Raw genomic sequence first — 14,887 nt, 5'->3', positions numbered from 1 at the left:
TTCCTCTCTACCACTTTCTCTCTATTGGCTCAGACCTAAATATCTTACCTGAAAGTCATGTTTCAAATTGAATTGTGTCCATTAAAAACATTGCGTTCAGTTTCAGTTACTTTGTCAATGGCTATGACTTCACACGTTTCAGAGAAGCTTTTAACTGCCGACTCCACTTTCACAATTATGTGAACCAAGTAAAAGCAGTTCCCTTTTTCAGTTTAAGGATGTGACACTGACCTTAAAACAACTGTGTGTGGCCAACTAAATGCCAGCTTGTGTGCTTCCAGTTAGTGCTGTGCTTAGGTGCGGTCGCTTTTACAAACACCCCCTCCCAACTTCCTCAGTTGTCCACAGAGATAGCAGAGCATTCATCATGTCTATTAATCATCATCCAGGCACAGCCTCAGAAAGTACTTAAGTCATTAGTTTAAAAGAAAAAATGTCTGTATAGATGTACAAATATTACAAGGTTTATTTGAACAGTCCATCAAAGTTGTTTGAGGGCCTTCGTCTGCTTTTAATTCATCACACTGACTAAAACTTGGAATGGCATGAAGGCTATCAGTCTAATGCTCCACTTCGTTGTTAGAAATGTAGCCATTAAAAGGAGGACGGCAAATGATACTCTATGCAGACAACATGCTCAGGGTTTAATGAACCGGCTGGTCCGTGTGCTTATGCTGGGGTTGAGTACATTCCTGATGGGTGCTGTCGTTCTTCAGGTGAAGTCTCAGCAGGCAGAAGTGATACGGATCCTTGAAAGTAAAAGCATCCAATACGAGCTCATCGACATCTCTGTGGGCGGGGAACTTCGTGACGAAATGAGAAGCAAAGCAGGGAACCCCACTGCAGTTCCCCCCCAGCTTTTCAACGAGGACCAATACTGCGGGGTGAGTAGCACCCCCATGTGAAATGTGCAACATGTTAAGTGCAGTTTGGTTAGCTTTAGGCACTAAAATTACTTGGCTAGGTTTAGGGAAAGATCATGGTTTGGTTGAAATACGGCTACGTTAACTTACTTAAGTTCATAAAACATTTATAAATATAAACGTAAATAAAACCATTCACCATTTGTGTTTACTTTTTCTTTCACACGGGAAACAACACAGGTCTCCTGGTTAAAAGTCCGGTTTCTGGACCTCCTTCCACCTCCAACCGCCTCCTTACTCTGTCTTTTCTGTTAAATATCGTATACCTACCTCCAGCTTTAAAAACTGACTCTACAGGGCTTTCCCCAGTGCGTTCAACTATGCCGCTATAGGGATCCCCAGTGTGTTACAAACTGACGCCAATGGGTCTTGCGTCCATATGTGACAGGTTGAGAGTGAGAACTGGTTGTTAAAATATCTGTCATTGTCCCCTGAAATGTGATCAATGTTGTAAGTTGATTTGATAGTGATATTACATACAGGAAGGTAAACTCTCAGTTCACCATAAACTACAGGCAACTCAGTATTAGGAGCACATTCTGTAGGTCATGATCCTTAATTTTTGCCAGTTCTGAGGCAATGCAGCTATCATATTGGAATTATTGTGTTCTGACTGACACTCTGTCTCTCCACAGAACTATGAAATGTTTTCTGAGGCGGTGGAAGCTGATACGGTGGATCAATTTCTGAAACTGGTGTGAGGAGGGCGGAGAGTAATTCTCCATCTTAACCCCAGTCCCACAGCCACCTACGCCCTACGCCCTGTGCCCTAATGGAGGGCCTTTATCCAGTCTCTCTCTACACCACTGGCAGTGTCCACTCACTTTCAATGCCATAATGAAGAATGCCAAATATCTTATATCCAACTAATCAGAAGACACACATTCCCCCTACTGCACCATTAGACTCTAAATCAGTCTTAATCTGTTTGATTTTTATGTGTTTTTTTTTCCTGTTCTTTCCTTTTGGTTTCTTTTAGACCATCTCCCTGTCTGACAGACTAGTGTTACTAAGTGCTCCTTGTCCACTAGGAATCAATGAGGTGTCTAAATGTGCGGTAATTAGGTCGACTAATCTTGGCTGTGGCCACATGATCGCTGGAGATTAAACTAATCCACTGGATGACTGCATTCAACCCAGAATCCTTCTGATCCGCTGCAGACCAAATGCACCATCATCACTCAGTCTTAACTACTTTTGTCGTCTTTTTCTGTAGCCTTCAAGTTCCCATGTTGTACATGACTGCACACTATTTGTACTGCACATGGATGCAAATGCACACCGAAGTAGCAAGGATTATTATGTCCTTAAACCCAATTAATAAACAACTATAGTGGCTAAAGGACGCCTTTTGTGGCGTGGACAGCCTTTTGTAATATTGGTCCATTGGTCACCTTATGCAATGTATGACAAGGTTTGGTTGTGAAATGGGAACCTGTTCTAGCCCTCTGATGTCCTGTGCTGACCTGCTTCTAAGGGCGATAATGCCACCAGAACCCAAAAAAGTGTATTTGATTGACAAATATTTAAAATACAAATTACTTCAGCTAGATGCTAGTACTTGTCTGTGCATTAACATTAACATTAAATGTGTACCCTGTGGTACTAAAGCTATTTTTACATTCAATGTTTCTCAACAAAACGCATTGTCCTTGAGCTCTACCAAACATGTTGAGTGCATGTCCTTCCCTTCCTTACATTTGCAATGATGATTTTAAAAAGAACTTTTAAATTGTGCAATGTTTACATCCATGTTTTCTAGCTTTGCAGTCATCTTCCTCTCTGTCTTTTTGAACACATTGCTGCTCTGCGTGTTACCACCCCAAACCATTGATGTGAAACTGGCGGCAGGAATGCGTATCGGCTGTGTGCATGAAACCAATGAAACGGGGGCCCACGTGTAAAAACGTTTCTCTATAGCGCTATAAAGCTGAATTGGGTGAAATCTATTGATATTCAAAATAGCCACATAATTGCACACAAAGAATATTTAGTTTTGTCAACCGTATATTGTGTATTTTTATTATGGAAACTAGGGTAACACCAAAAGGTCTCAGTAGACATTGCCATCAGCCTCAGTGTCTTGTTTTTTTTTTTTGATTCTACCACTGGGGACACCCAAGAAATTAGTCAGAATTTTGAAATTTTCAAATCGTGTACATTGGGGCTTTAAGTATTCCTTGGTGACAAGGGCCATAGCTACAATTTAGTACAAAGAGGTCATGCCCCATGTATTTTGTCCCCCGATTAGGGACCTGTGGGGGGCAATTAACATGCTGGAATTGAACGTTATAGGCTGATCCAGTGATCTATGTATTTACATTTTATGTTTTATTTGGGAACCAAACACTCTCATTAGACATATTATAATGGTCACCAATGGGTCAAACTTATTAAGAAAGTTGGTATAATCAGTGGTAGAGCACTTCAGTAGTTAGCTGCTTAATTTTAGCATCCAGTCGAGCAGGATGAACACATTTCTTAATTCACATTTGGTGCCAATATATATCTGTAATGCGCTTTTGCAGGTGGATATTCACTGTAGTATTAGCACTTTCCTGCCATCTTCTACATTTACCATAATCTGTTCAACTTGAAAGCTTGGTTCTTGGCACAGATGGGTGCTCTGTATTGTTGGCTAACAGGGTAGGAAGGGAGCATTTAATGTGGATTGTAGATGATTAGACTGAAAAGATGTGAATCTTCTGGCTTTCAACCATGTAGCTTTCCATTCCTCTGTTTATTTTACGTTACAGTTTCACTGATTGTTCTGGGCATGAAGATGCAGTAATGTGACTATGCACTGAAACCCTGCCTCATTCTGAACACAGACAAAAAGGTCAAAGCTGGTGTGTTTAGGCTGACCTGACTTCTTACTAGCCTTAGGGAACACTCAACACATGGGGAAAATGAAGGCTTCACTTCTTTGTGCTTTTATGTATGCGCACTCATTCAATTGATTGATCTCAGTTGAAATGTAATGTTCATGGATTGGGTCCCTTGTGAGGTTTTTAAAATTGCAAGCAACATGGTTTCCCTCTCTTCCTCATATCTGTCAAACCCCACTGTTTTCAAAATTGTGTTTGGGATCCCTAGTCATGACGGCCTTCACACACGATGTTTGTGCGCTGTTTTGTAAGTCGATGGTTGTTAGATGTTTGCCTAATATTGATGTATCTTCACTATCAATCATGTTTTAGACATTCCATGTCTCTCTCTGAGATCCTGCTTTGCTTTTGGACCAATTCCCCTTGGCCAAAAAAAGAAGAAAACAGGGAATCAAATGCTGTGTGTCTTCCAAGAAGATTGTGAAAAGTGATTTATGGGTTAAAAAAATAAAATGGAGTTGAATCTACCTGTCTGGATTATTAAACAATTCAACTGTGGGACCTACTTAAAAGTATGCCTAAATCAGCTCTGACATCTTGAAAAAAACAAACTTCATCAGTGTGTCATTTTCTATTCATAGTTATCGTTTTAATGAGGAATTTTGCAGGACAGTGTGGGGGCATTTGTTCACCCACAAGAGGGTCATTTTCAATTTGCATGTCAGTGGAATATTGTAATTGCCAATACATTTGCATGGATGACACCTTCCACACACTGGATCTGCACTGTCAGTAAATTCATTGCATTGTCGCATGTGAGGTACAAATTTTCACTAAACCGTTGTATACCAACTTTATCATCAGTATGTGTGGTTTACACAGAGACCTAGTTTGTTGGTCTAAATGTAAATGCATTAATACTATTTAATGAAGTTTTTAAAATAAACATTCATCAGTAATTAGGAAAACATAGTACATTTTCTAATGATGAACAGTGCAATATGAAAAATATATGAACACTAAAATGCACAATTTATGGATTTGTTAAAATCATCCTTACATGCAAACAGTGGTGGACTCAGGCTATTTGAGGGGCAGGGGTGAAAAAATAAAAAGGGCACCAGCTTCACGTGGTGGGGCAACAGCGCTCCCCCAAGGTTTTAATGTCATGTGACATGATGACGTTTTGCAGCGCTGACGAAAGTTGGACACAATTTCTAACCAGCATGCATTATATCAGAGACAATTTAGAGGAGCCTCGTCTTGTTAGTCAGAAATAGCTGCCCGGAAGCGTTGCCAAGATGGGGGCCCAGTGGCAGGACTTGCCTAAAAGGACTTGGCTCATATTAAGTCCAGTGTGCATCAAATTACGTTAAGTCAGCCGCATGAAGTCAAATGCACGTTCTTTCTCACACGATAGGGCACTCTAGAGGGCACTGCAACAAGTTTTCTTGCACACTGCACCACCATAGAGGGCACAAGATCTTGTTTTATTTACGAAAGGGGCATTCAAGAGTGCACTTTTGCTGTGTTTTTTTTTTTTCTAACATGGGGGAGAGCAACGCTGCCTCCCGACTGCAATCAATAAACTAAATGCTCTCCCACAATATATATACAACCGGTATCTGTGGCAGGACTGTAATAACCATGGCCAGTTATTTCATTTGGTCCCCTGCCTGTCTACCATCCCACCTGTTCGCACTCTGTCCATGCACTTGTCAATCATAGATAATTCCGCCCTGAAGCATACTACATTTACATTATTCATTTTTACATTTATCCAATGTGACTAACATTTGCCATGTCAGAGATCTCTGCTTTCTGTTCTATTGTCCTCTAAATGGGACCATAATTTACTAAATGAACATCATGTTGTATTGAAGAAGACTTGAAACTAGCGACTGAGACCATAAACTCATTAGGAAAGTGTTTACTGAGGCAATAAATCAGGTGAGAAGTAGCAACATTTTACCATTGTTTCTAATGGAACTGGATTTCCAGACCAGAAGAGTCGCCCCCTGCTGGCCGTTCGATAGGATGCAGGTTTAAGGGACTTCCGCGTTCGACAGCTCTCTGACCGGAAGCTTGCCTATATAAAGTTCTCCTCAGTTGCAGAACATCATGTGTTATTTAGGCAGAGCTGATGTAGCATATCAGACTTCTAATTTTACCGACGAAGAAAAGGAAGACGACAACGAAGAAAAAAGTAATCAATCTAACGTATGGACCGGAGGACGCAGGAAACAAGGATTCGTAATTCAATGTAAAAACACTCGTGGCACGTTTAGCAAAGTAGCATATTCTCATCATCAAACTCTACTAATGTCAACGACTACACAGTATTTTCCTATATCCATCCTCTACGCTCGTCTAATATGCTTATTCCACAGAGAATTAGTTAAGATTAGGAATTAGATTGGGTTGATGCAGGAAACTGGAAAAGTATAATGTTCACAAGATGACAACGCAGGTAGAGATATTAATTGATCAGTTCACCTATTACATTAAAATAAGCTCATATCTTTGAGCTGTATTTACTAGTCTTGATACGGTTTTATTGTGAAAATGGTCACCGGAAGTTTCGCTGTTTTTTGATTGAGTGTCACACAACACGGGTCCAAAGAAGGAAGCTGTAAAACTTGACAGGCTACTGCTAAGGTAACGTGAGTTAACATTATATATCAAAGGCATTGTTGTGAAAGATTAAAACGCTTACTGAGCTGATTTTGTCATTCATGGCCTGGTTGTTTCAGTCAGCGTTGTTACTGTGTGACAATTCGTATGTTAGCTAGCTAGGCTAAGCTAGCTGACCCAAGTGTTTTGAGACCACAATATAGCTTAACGTAAGCTATTTTTCTTCATATTAAATGAACGAAATACAAGTTAATGACAGGAGGGCTTCTGTCTTATTAACATGTCCCGTGGTCGTCACATTTGGCCACTGTAATAATCCTGTCAGCTGCCTCTGAGTGGTGTTTATGTTAGCCAAAACACCAGCAGGTGTTGCTTTGCCTTTTGCCAAAGGTACGTTAACGTTTCATTTAATTAGAAACACGTATTTTTGGACTATTTATGTTTCGCTGGGATTTAGTTTTCTACCCTGTATACTCCAGTTACTCCAAACAGCACTTTTTCATTCAAACCTTCAGGGGCTGTGTTGGAGTAACACGTCACTCTGAACACAAACACAGATAATGGTTGTTAGCCTAACAGAGAATATTCATAAAATAAAACATTTAAATAACCTAGTCACAAATATATTGTCCCGTCTATATAAATGATACTTGTTGTTGATGACACAAAAAACTTTTCTTATTTAGGCCATGCACCTTTTGGTTTGTCACTTGATTTATTAAATTAGTACATTTCTGATGTTTTGTGATATCGTCGTTACAGATTCGTGCACTCACATAAATAATCTTCTCACCTAGTCCAAGTATCTATCCATCAGATAGTTTGTGTTTAGGTTTTAACCCTACAATGGAGATGAATGAAATTTCATTGGAGGTCTTGCTTACTCTGGATAATTGTGTGTTGTCATAAGAAGTAAGTTAACTGGTGAAACAAAAAAAGTGGAAATATGTTCAACTCTATTAAATATTTTTGTTTCTCTGGCCCATGAAGTTGCGTGTGAAGATGAGCGTCCCAGACTACATGCAATGTGCAGAGGACCACCAGACAGTGCTAGTGGTGGTCCAGCCGGTCGGCATCGTAGCTGAGGACCAGTTCTTCAAGATCTACAAACGCATTGCCAGCGTGAGCCAGGTGAGCATCAGGGACTCACAGCGCCTCCTCTACATCCGCTACCGCCACCACTACCTGCCTGAAAACAATGAGTGGGGAGACTTCCAGACACACCGCAAGGTGGTGGGCCTCATCGCCATCACAACCTGTGGCTCGACCAAGGAGTGGCCCCAGACTGCAGAGCGCTTCCATGGCCAGAAGGAGGTGTACAGTTCCACGCTGTATGATTCGCGGTTGCTGGTGTTTGGGCTGCAGGGAGATATTGCAGAGCAACAGCGCACAGACATGGCCTTCTACCCCAGCTTTGAAGACTGCTCTGATGTGGAGAAGAGAGTGGAGGACTTTGTGGAGTCGATATTTATTGTTCTGGAGTCCAAGCGACTTGACCGGGCCACAGACAAATCAGGTGACAAGATACCACTGCTCTGTGTGCCCTTTGAGAAGAAGGACTTCGTGGGTTTGGACACGGATAGCAGGTGAGTTGTTCTCTTTAGAGGCTGGTGAAGGAGTGCTTGAGCTTTCAGTGCAGTCAGTAAATGTGATATATGTCATTATTTACAAGTTGTGAGTGTGTGTCTGCGTCAAATTGCTTGTTACAAGTCAGCCGTGCCTGCTCTAAAATTCTCTCAAAAATCTGTCCTTCGATTTTTGCCGTGTTCATTTTTGTTTGTTTACCTTGGTTTATTTGTCTTTCTTCTATTTTTTTCTTTCATACTGTCCTGTGAGTTTATTGTTGGGTGTGAAAAGGTGAGATGTTAGACTCGTAAGTGTAGTCCCCTCATACCAATCCCATCAGCTTCAGCTCTGCCCTGAAAGAAACACCCAGACCTCTGTGCTGCTCTGTGCTGACTCCAAACCAAACTCATTGCTCCTCCTCAGGTTTCAGTTTATACACAAACTGATTAAAAAAAGCGTGATTGACGTTACAGGCCACAAATATTCCCTTTACCGTTAAAAACAGTGAACAGTATGAATAAAGACGCAGCAAAATAGTCCATTCGACAGCAGTAACCCCAGCTACTAAAATGAAAAGCAAGGGATATTTTTTAAGCCATGTACATGAGGCCTGTTTTGCACTACTACATTAAAGTTCATTGCACTAGTTGCACACAAAGGAAATCTTGCCAATCTTTCTCCCCTCCCAGCAGCCTCTGGTTTCACTCGCTATCAGGGTAAGTTCATTGATACAGCTAGATATGAATTAAAACTATATATTTTTTTTATAAAAAACACTGGGAAGAAAAGCTCCAATTAAAATCTACAATTTTTTTATATTTTTAAATTTGTATGTATGTGTAATTGTATGCTTACCAGTAGACAAACTTTAGCATCTTTTGAGCTGCTTTGCACTAACTAAAATATTCTCTAGATTACACTAGCAGTTAATTGAAATTAATTGGAAATGTACAAATTCTATGCTGTCTCTTTGTTCTGTATAATTATAACCAAATTACATAGGTTATTCCAGGAATATCATAGGCAATGATTGAGAAATTTTAGAGTTAAATAGTGTTGTTATTAAAAACAGACATACAGACTAAAATAGCTGATAAGCCTATTAATATATCCTGAGAAAAAGCAGCAAAATAGCTCTCTTGGCAGCAGGAGTTAGGAGTCATGCTGGTCACATATCTGTAATCACATTTCAATCGGGCAACATCATTCACTATGATCTTATACTTATTTTTATTTGAAATCCTGGGTGGGGTGAAAATAATGCGTCACACCCACAAATCTCCCCCCGGTTAAGGAAGTGAAACAGGAGGAGGGGTGTTAGCTGACCCATTAGCTGAAAAATGGCTTGAAACTTGATCTGGCCGGCTGGCAGCCACAGAGCCTCTCTGGCTGGGAGCTGCAGTCCTAGATGGCTGGCAGTTTTTCTTAATGTCATTTACAGTTTTTTCTGTAAAGCCCTCAAAGTTTGGATAGTGATGTATAGACAAAGTGACTCATGTCAAGCATGCCTTCAGTAAGGGTCTGAAATTAAGTTTTTTCCTCACCTGCCACTGTAGCAGGTTACTAACCATTTCTACCATTTCTTCAGAAATCTATGTAAAACACTGAGACAGTGGTACCTGACAGTTGGTAAATGGATTTGATAATGTAACCTTAATCCCTGGCTAGATACTATTAAGAATTTATTTTAAAAATAATATTTATTAACAGCAAACATTTATGCTGTATTTGCTAATTTCCTTCCCTGCATGCAGTCTCTGCAATTCGATTTTTATACATTACAAAATGAACTGAAACCAGTGGTCACTCACACACTCACACACTCACATGCCTTGGGAAATGCTCAACCTGAATGTTAAACACTGTATTTTGTAAGATAGATACAATTTAAAGTAAACAATATGTGTATATATAATGTTTGTGTTCTGAAACATTCAAAACACTGGTGTAGAGCTGCAACGATTAGTTGATTAATCTATTAGTTGTGAACTATTTAATTAATCATAAATTCTTTTTTAAGAAAACTTTTCCAAATTCTCTGATTCCAGCTTCTCAAATGTGAATATTTTTGTTTACATCTCTGACAGGAGATCTTTGGGTAGTGGGCAAATCGTTATTGAGGACATCATCTTGGGCTTTGGGAAACACTGACAATTTATGGACCAAACATCTAATCGATTAATCATGGCAAAGATTGACAGATTCATTAATAATGAAAGTAATCGTTAGTTGCAGCCCTACAGGTATGGTCCTTTTTTTAAAGGAGGAGCTGATAGTTTGGACCCACTGAACACAGTTTGGCACAGTACATGCTACTGAGGTTTGTCCCAGCTTCAGGAGGACATTTGGACTGGGAAGGTGCAGTTGGGGGATTTTGTCTGTTTGGCTGTAGAAGCTGAAGCGACACTCTGGCTGCATGGATCTCATATCTTTTAGTCATGAGAGAATACGTTACCATCCAGCTTTGCGTAGCACAGCTGCTACTCACAAAAACATGAATTTGATTATGGCACCCAATGCGTAAAGATCCCCTTTGATTGCTGTGGTTAATTTTTCATGTCTCCCTTAAGAGCAGCCAGTCATTTTAGTAATACTCTGCCAGTTTCACTGTTTCTCATGAATAGCCTACTGACTATTAGTATGAATAATTGATGGATGATGTATGAGATCAGCTTTTTCCCAGAATAGTTTAATATCTCTGCTTCTGTACAGCTAAGATGTTTTTATCCACGGCTCCGTTTCACCTTGAGTGCTTGATCACCTGTTGAGTCACGTTATTGTCTTTACATGACCTCCCCAGTCCTTCAGAATACTCAAATGTCTTGCACACTGGGGTTCGTAACTTTCCTCAAAACAGTCAAATTCCCCCTGTATCCTAGTGAAGCTGCTCCTTCCTGACTCCCTGTGTTGTTGTGTAAGACTACAGGGTCGTACTGTAGTTCAGGTTATGCGCTGTCCTTGTTTTTTGCTCTCCTTTGCTTGTGCTTTCCCAACCCATACATCCCGTCTGTAGCTGACTGATAAGATTCCCTTTAGTGTCCACTTCTGGGGCCCTGCTGACATAAGAAATGACAATAGCAGAAAGGCAGAGCGTTTTTTTGATTAGTTTTTTTTAAAATAAAAAGGCCACTGTATGAATCAAAATCAAATCAAAATCTATTTCAAAGCCAAAAACATATATTCTATTTAAGAATTCGAGCCACTTTGTTCATCCTGCTGTTGTCTGAAAACGTTTTTCCCTCTTGACCCGCTGCTTTTTCTCAGGCATTATAAGAAGCGTTGCCAGGGACGGATGAGGAAGCATGTCGGGGACTTGTGTCTCCAGGCGGGCATGCTGCAGGACGCCCTGGTCCACTACCACATGGCTGTGGAGCTGCTCAGGGGGGTTAATGACTTCCTCTGGCTGGGTGGTAAGTCTGGAGAGTGGCGCCTTATTACTATGAGCTGGTATTTACAAGGCTAGAATTTGTTTATTTCTCACTGTCAGTGTAGCGTACATGCCCTTCAAATGTATCAGCTAGAGTGTGACTGATACTGGATTTATGAGTCCATTACTAATTTTGAGTTCATTTTTTTTAACATAAACACATTCGACAGAAATGATGATATGTTTCTTTTAGGGCTGGACAATAAAACAACAACAATAATTATCGCAATATAATTTTTTTCTATAATAATATAACAAATGTTCAATAAATATTTAATAAATGTTTGACTTTATTCACTTGAATTAACACAAATTAAGACATATTTATTTTATTAAGATGTTTATGTTGTGGGGAAAAAGGGACCGAAAAAAGCTTTTACTTAATTTGACTCATGCATATTTGTTGACAAAGATTTTATCATAATTATGTTCTAACTCAGATTTGTGAAGTGATCCCCTGTTTAGCATCTAGTGTTGACCATAATTTAGAGTTTACACAATTAACAATCAGGTTTCTTCAACTTCAGGAGCAAAAATCAGCCTTTAAACTCAAAAGAAATAACGATTTGATACTTATCGTGATAATTATCGATATCGAAAGATATGAAAATCTTTATCGTGATAACATTTTTGGCCATATCGTCCAGCCCTAGTTTCTTTGCTCTGTACAGTTTACTGACGCTCTTATCTGTAGTGCAATAGTAGAAAATGTTTCAGTTTCTTAGAGCACAAAATGTTGTTGCAAACAGTCAGCAGCGCATTCATGAGGGTTGTATATCTGGAATAAGGCCTGAATAAGAATTAAGTAGAGATGACAATGTTTGTTTGTCTTTTATTATTTTTGCTCTCCAGCTGCGTTGGAAGGTTTGTGTTCAGCCTCTGTCATATTCCACTACCCTGGAGGCACAGCAGGGAAGACTGTAGGACGCAAGCCAAATATCTCCCAGCCAGCAGATGCAGGGAAACGTCACAGACCAGGTGAGCACATCGCTCTGTAACCAGACTGATAGAGACAGCGGCGTGGATGGGATAATAGCTGACGACTGCTGTCTGTCAGCGAGTTGTTATTGAGTGAGAATGTCGCTGCTGACAGGCAACTGAAACATTGCTAAGCTTTGCTCCTTTATGTGCAGAGTACAAGATGTGTGCTTCCTAAACTGCTGAAGCTTCTCTTATTTACGCTGATGCCTGATAATTTAATTAAAATGTAACATAATTTAATTTATCTACTCTGTTATTAACATGCTGTTTACATGGTGTTACAGTAATACTGCCTTGCGTGTAACTACACTTATTGTGAATTTTTCTTTTGACTGGCCCATCAGCAGAGTGTCATCCTATGCCATCATCTTTTCCCATAGAAATATTAATGTCTAGATATATCTGAGGTAGTAATTAATATTTTTTGATACATTTACAGACTATTATTGCTTAATTGTTTACTTTATACATTCATAATCTGAATTACATTGGGTAAATTTTGATTAAACTGTGCACACAGTAAGTACCAGTACAATGAAGCACAGTTTAGCATCCAACCAGCAAACAGTAGCAAAGTACACAGAAAGATATAAATAAACGTACAAAATGAATAAGAAACAGAACAGTACAAGTGAAATCAGCTATGATATGTTCAGTATGGACAGAACTAATACATTTTGATGTGTACAGTAGAAAATGTGCCTCTCTAACATACAGTATAAACAGCAAATATATATAATGCAATCAGACACTATATGGACAAGGTTATTGGGACAAACCTCCACATTATACCTACAGGAGTTTTTATGACATAATATGGAGTTGGTCCCCTCGTTGCAGCCATAACAGCCTCCACTCTTCTGGGAATTTCTATAAGATTTTGGTGTACCTGTGTGAATTAGTGCCCATTGATCCAGAAGAGCATTTGTGACGTAAGACACTGATGTTGGACGAGAGGGCCTGGCTTGCAATCTCCATTCTAGTTCATCCCAAAGGGCTCTGAGGTCATTTCCCTTCAGCGGATCTAAGGGGCCTAAGCCAATCCCAGAAAAACAACCCTAAAGCACTATGCCTCCTCCACCAAACTTTACAGTTGTCACAATGCAGTCAGGCAGGTAATGTTCTCGTGCATCAGACTCCTACATGGAGAGGCTTGATTTGTCACTCCAAAGAACACGTTTCCACTGCTCCGGAGTCCAGCGGTGGCATGCTTTATACCCCTCCGTCGATGCTTGGTATTGTGCTTAATGTAAGGCTTCCATGCAGCTGCTTGGCCATGGAAACCCATGCCATGAAGCTCCCAGCAAACAGTTTCTGTGCTGATGTTAAAGCCAGAGGAGGTTTGGAACTTTGCAGTTATTGAGAGAGCAGAGCGTTAATGACTTTTACTCACCTTGCGCTACAGCACTGACCCTAACTTTACGTGGTCTGCCACTTCGTGGCTAAATTGGTTCCTAAACGCTTCCACTTTGCAAGAACAACACATACAGTTGATTACGGCATATCTAGAAGGGAAGAAATTTCACAAACTCACTTTTTGCAATTGTGGCATCCTATTACAGTACCACGCTCGAATTCAGTGAGCTCTTTAGAATGACCCATAAATGCAGACTGCATGGCTAGGTGCTTGATTTTATACAGCTGCAGCAATGGGACTGAGGGAAACATCTGAATTCAATGGCTAAGAGGTGTGTCTCAATATTTATGTCCATACAGTGTTTATATGTATATGCATGTATGTATATTATTGTAAAATAATCTATTTGTTGAAATAGATTAGTTGAATATACAATAGACAGAAATACAGATGGCCCAAATACAGAGGCCAATGAGCACTAGACCTTACAGAGATATTGCAATAATAGATAATAGCAAGTATTTGGGTCCAAATTGTCATCATTACATTTTCCCTTAAACCAATCAAATACTCAGTAAATTATTTCAGATCTAAAGTAAATGAAGCACAATTTGTGTACAATATTAAGACTTTGATGCGATGGTACAACTGTTAAATGTGCCCTGTGGAGTTTCCTTGTAAACAAACAACAGTGATGTTTACAGTACATTCAGTATTACTCACCAAAACTCATCGTATGTATCCTTCAGGTCTAACAAATGTGTCGAGTGCATGTCCTTCCTCATTAAACGTTCGCAAGGCTGAGTTTTCTTGCCTGCATTTTTTGTATCCATGTTTACTAGCTAGCACTCTTTCCTTTGTTGGCGCATTGCTGTGTGTCTTGGCGTTTTTGCCACCTGTCAATTAGTGGCTTGCATGTGTTAAGTCTCAAGATACCTTTTCCTTTGTTTTGGTGAAGTAAATTTTAATGCCATTTATCAATGCTTCCGATAAGCATAGTTTACAGGAGAACAGCAGCCATTTAAGCAGATTGGTGGGACTAACACCTCTAACATTGCGCCTTGCGTCATGGAGTGAATCTGCATTCTTTCTCTTTGTCTGTAGGGGCTCAGGAGGTTCTCATTGACCCAGGTATGGTCTGTCTAACCAACGTAGCTCTTGTAGACAACAA

The 14,887-nt window shown here is 39.9% G+C and overlaps 2 protein-coding genes across 4 annotated transcripts in view; both read left to right on the top strand.

The window, feature by feature from the left end:
• The first annotated feature begins 680 nt into the window (after positions 1-680).
• On the top strand, positions 681-4,278 carry LOC123976737 (SH3 domain-binding glutamic acid-rich-like protein 3). The gene is made up of 2 exons (XM_046059084.1): positions 681-884; positions 1,559-4,278. The coding sequence occupies exons 1-2, from the start codon at positions 696-698 to the stop codon at positions 1,622-1,624; spliced, it is 255 nt and encodes an 84-aa protein (XP_045915040.1). The 5' UTR covers positions 681-695; the 3' UTR covers positions 1,625-4,278.
• A 1,595-nt stretch (positions 4,279-5,873) lies between these two features.
• trappc9 (trafficking protein particle complex subunit 9) overlaps positions 5,874-14,887 on the top strand; it is a 272,399-nt gene continuing 263,385 nt past the window's right edge. Inside the window, exons 1-5 of one of the 3 annotated variants that reach the window (XM_046059801.1) lie at positions 5,874-6,014; positions 7,376-7,971; positions 11,216-11,361; positions 12,231-12,356; positions 14,821-14,847. In XM_046059801.1, the coding sequence (XP_045915757.1) occupies positions 7,388-7,971; positions 11,216-11,361; positions 12,231-12,356; positions 14,821-14,847 (883 nt within the window). In that variant the 5' untranslated portion in view covers positions 5,874-6,014; positions 7,376-7,387. Of the gene's footprint in view, positions 6,015-6,233; positions 6,410-7,375; positions 7,972-11,215; positions 11,362-12,230; positions 12,357-14,820; positions 14,848-14,887 lie in introns of those variants that run through there. The other 2 variants (XM_046059800.1, XM_046059802.1) reach the window with 2 other exon arrangements.

This window comes from Micropterus dolomieu, linkage group LG09 (assembly GCF_021292245.1).
Source record: "Micropterus dolomieu isolate WLL.071019.BEF.003 ecotype Adirondacks linkage group LG09, ASM2129224v1, whole genome shotgun sequence".
NCBI lineage: Eukaryota > Metazoa > Chordata > Actinopteri > Centrarchiformes > Centrarchidae > Micropterus > Micropterus dolomieu.
This window is presented reverse-complemented; position numbering and strand designations above follow the sequence as displayed.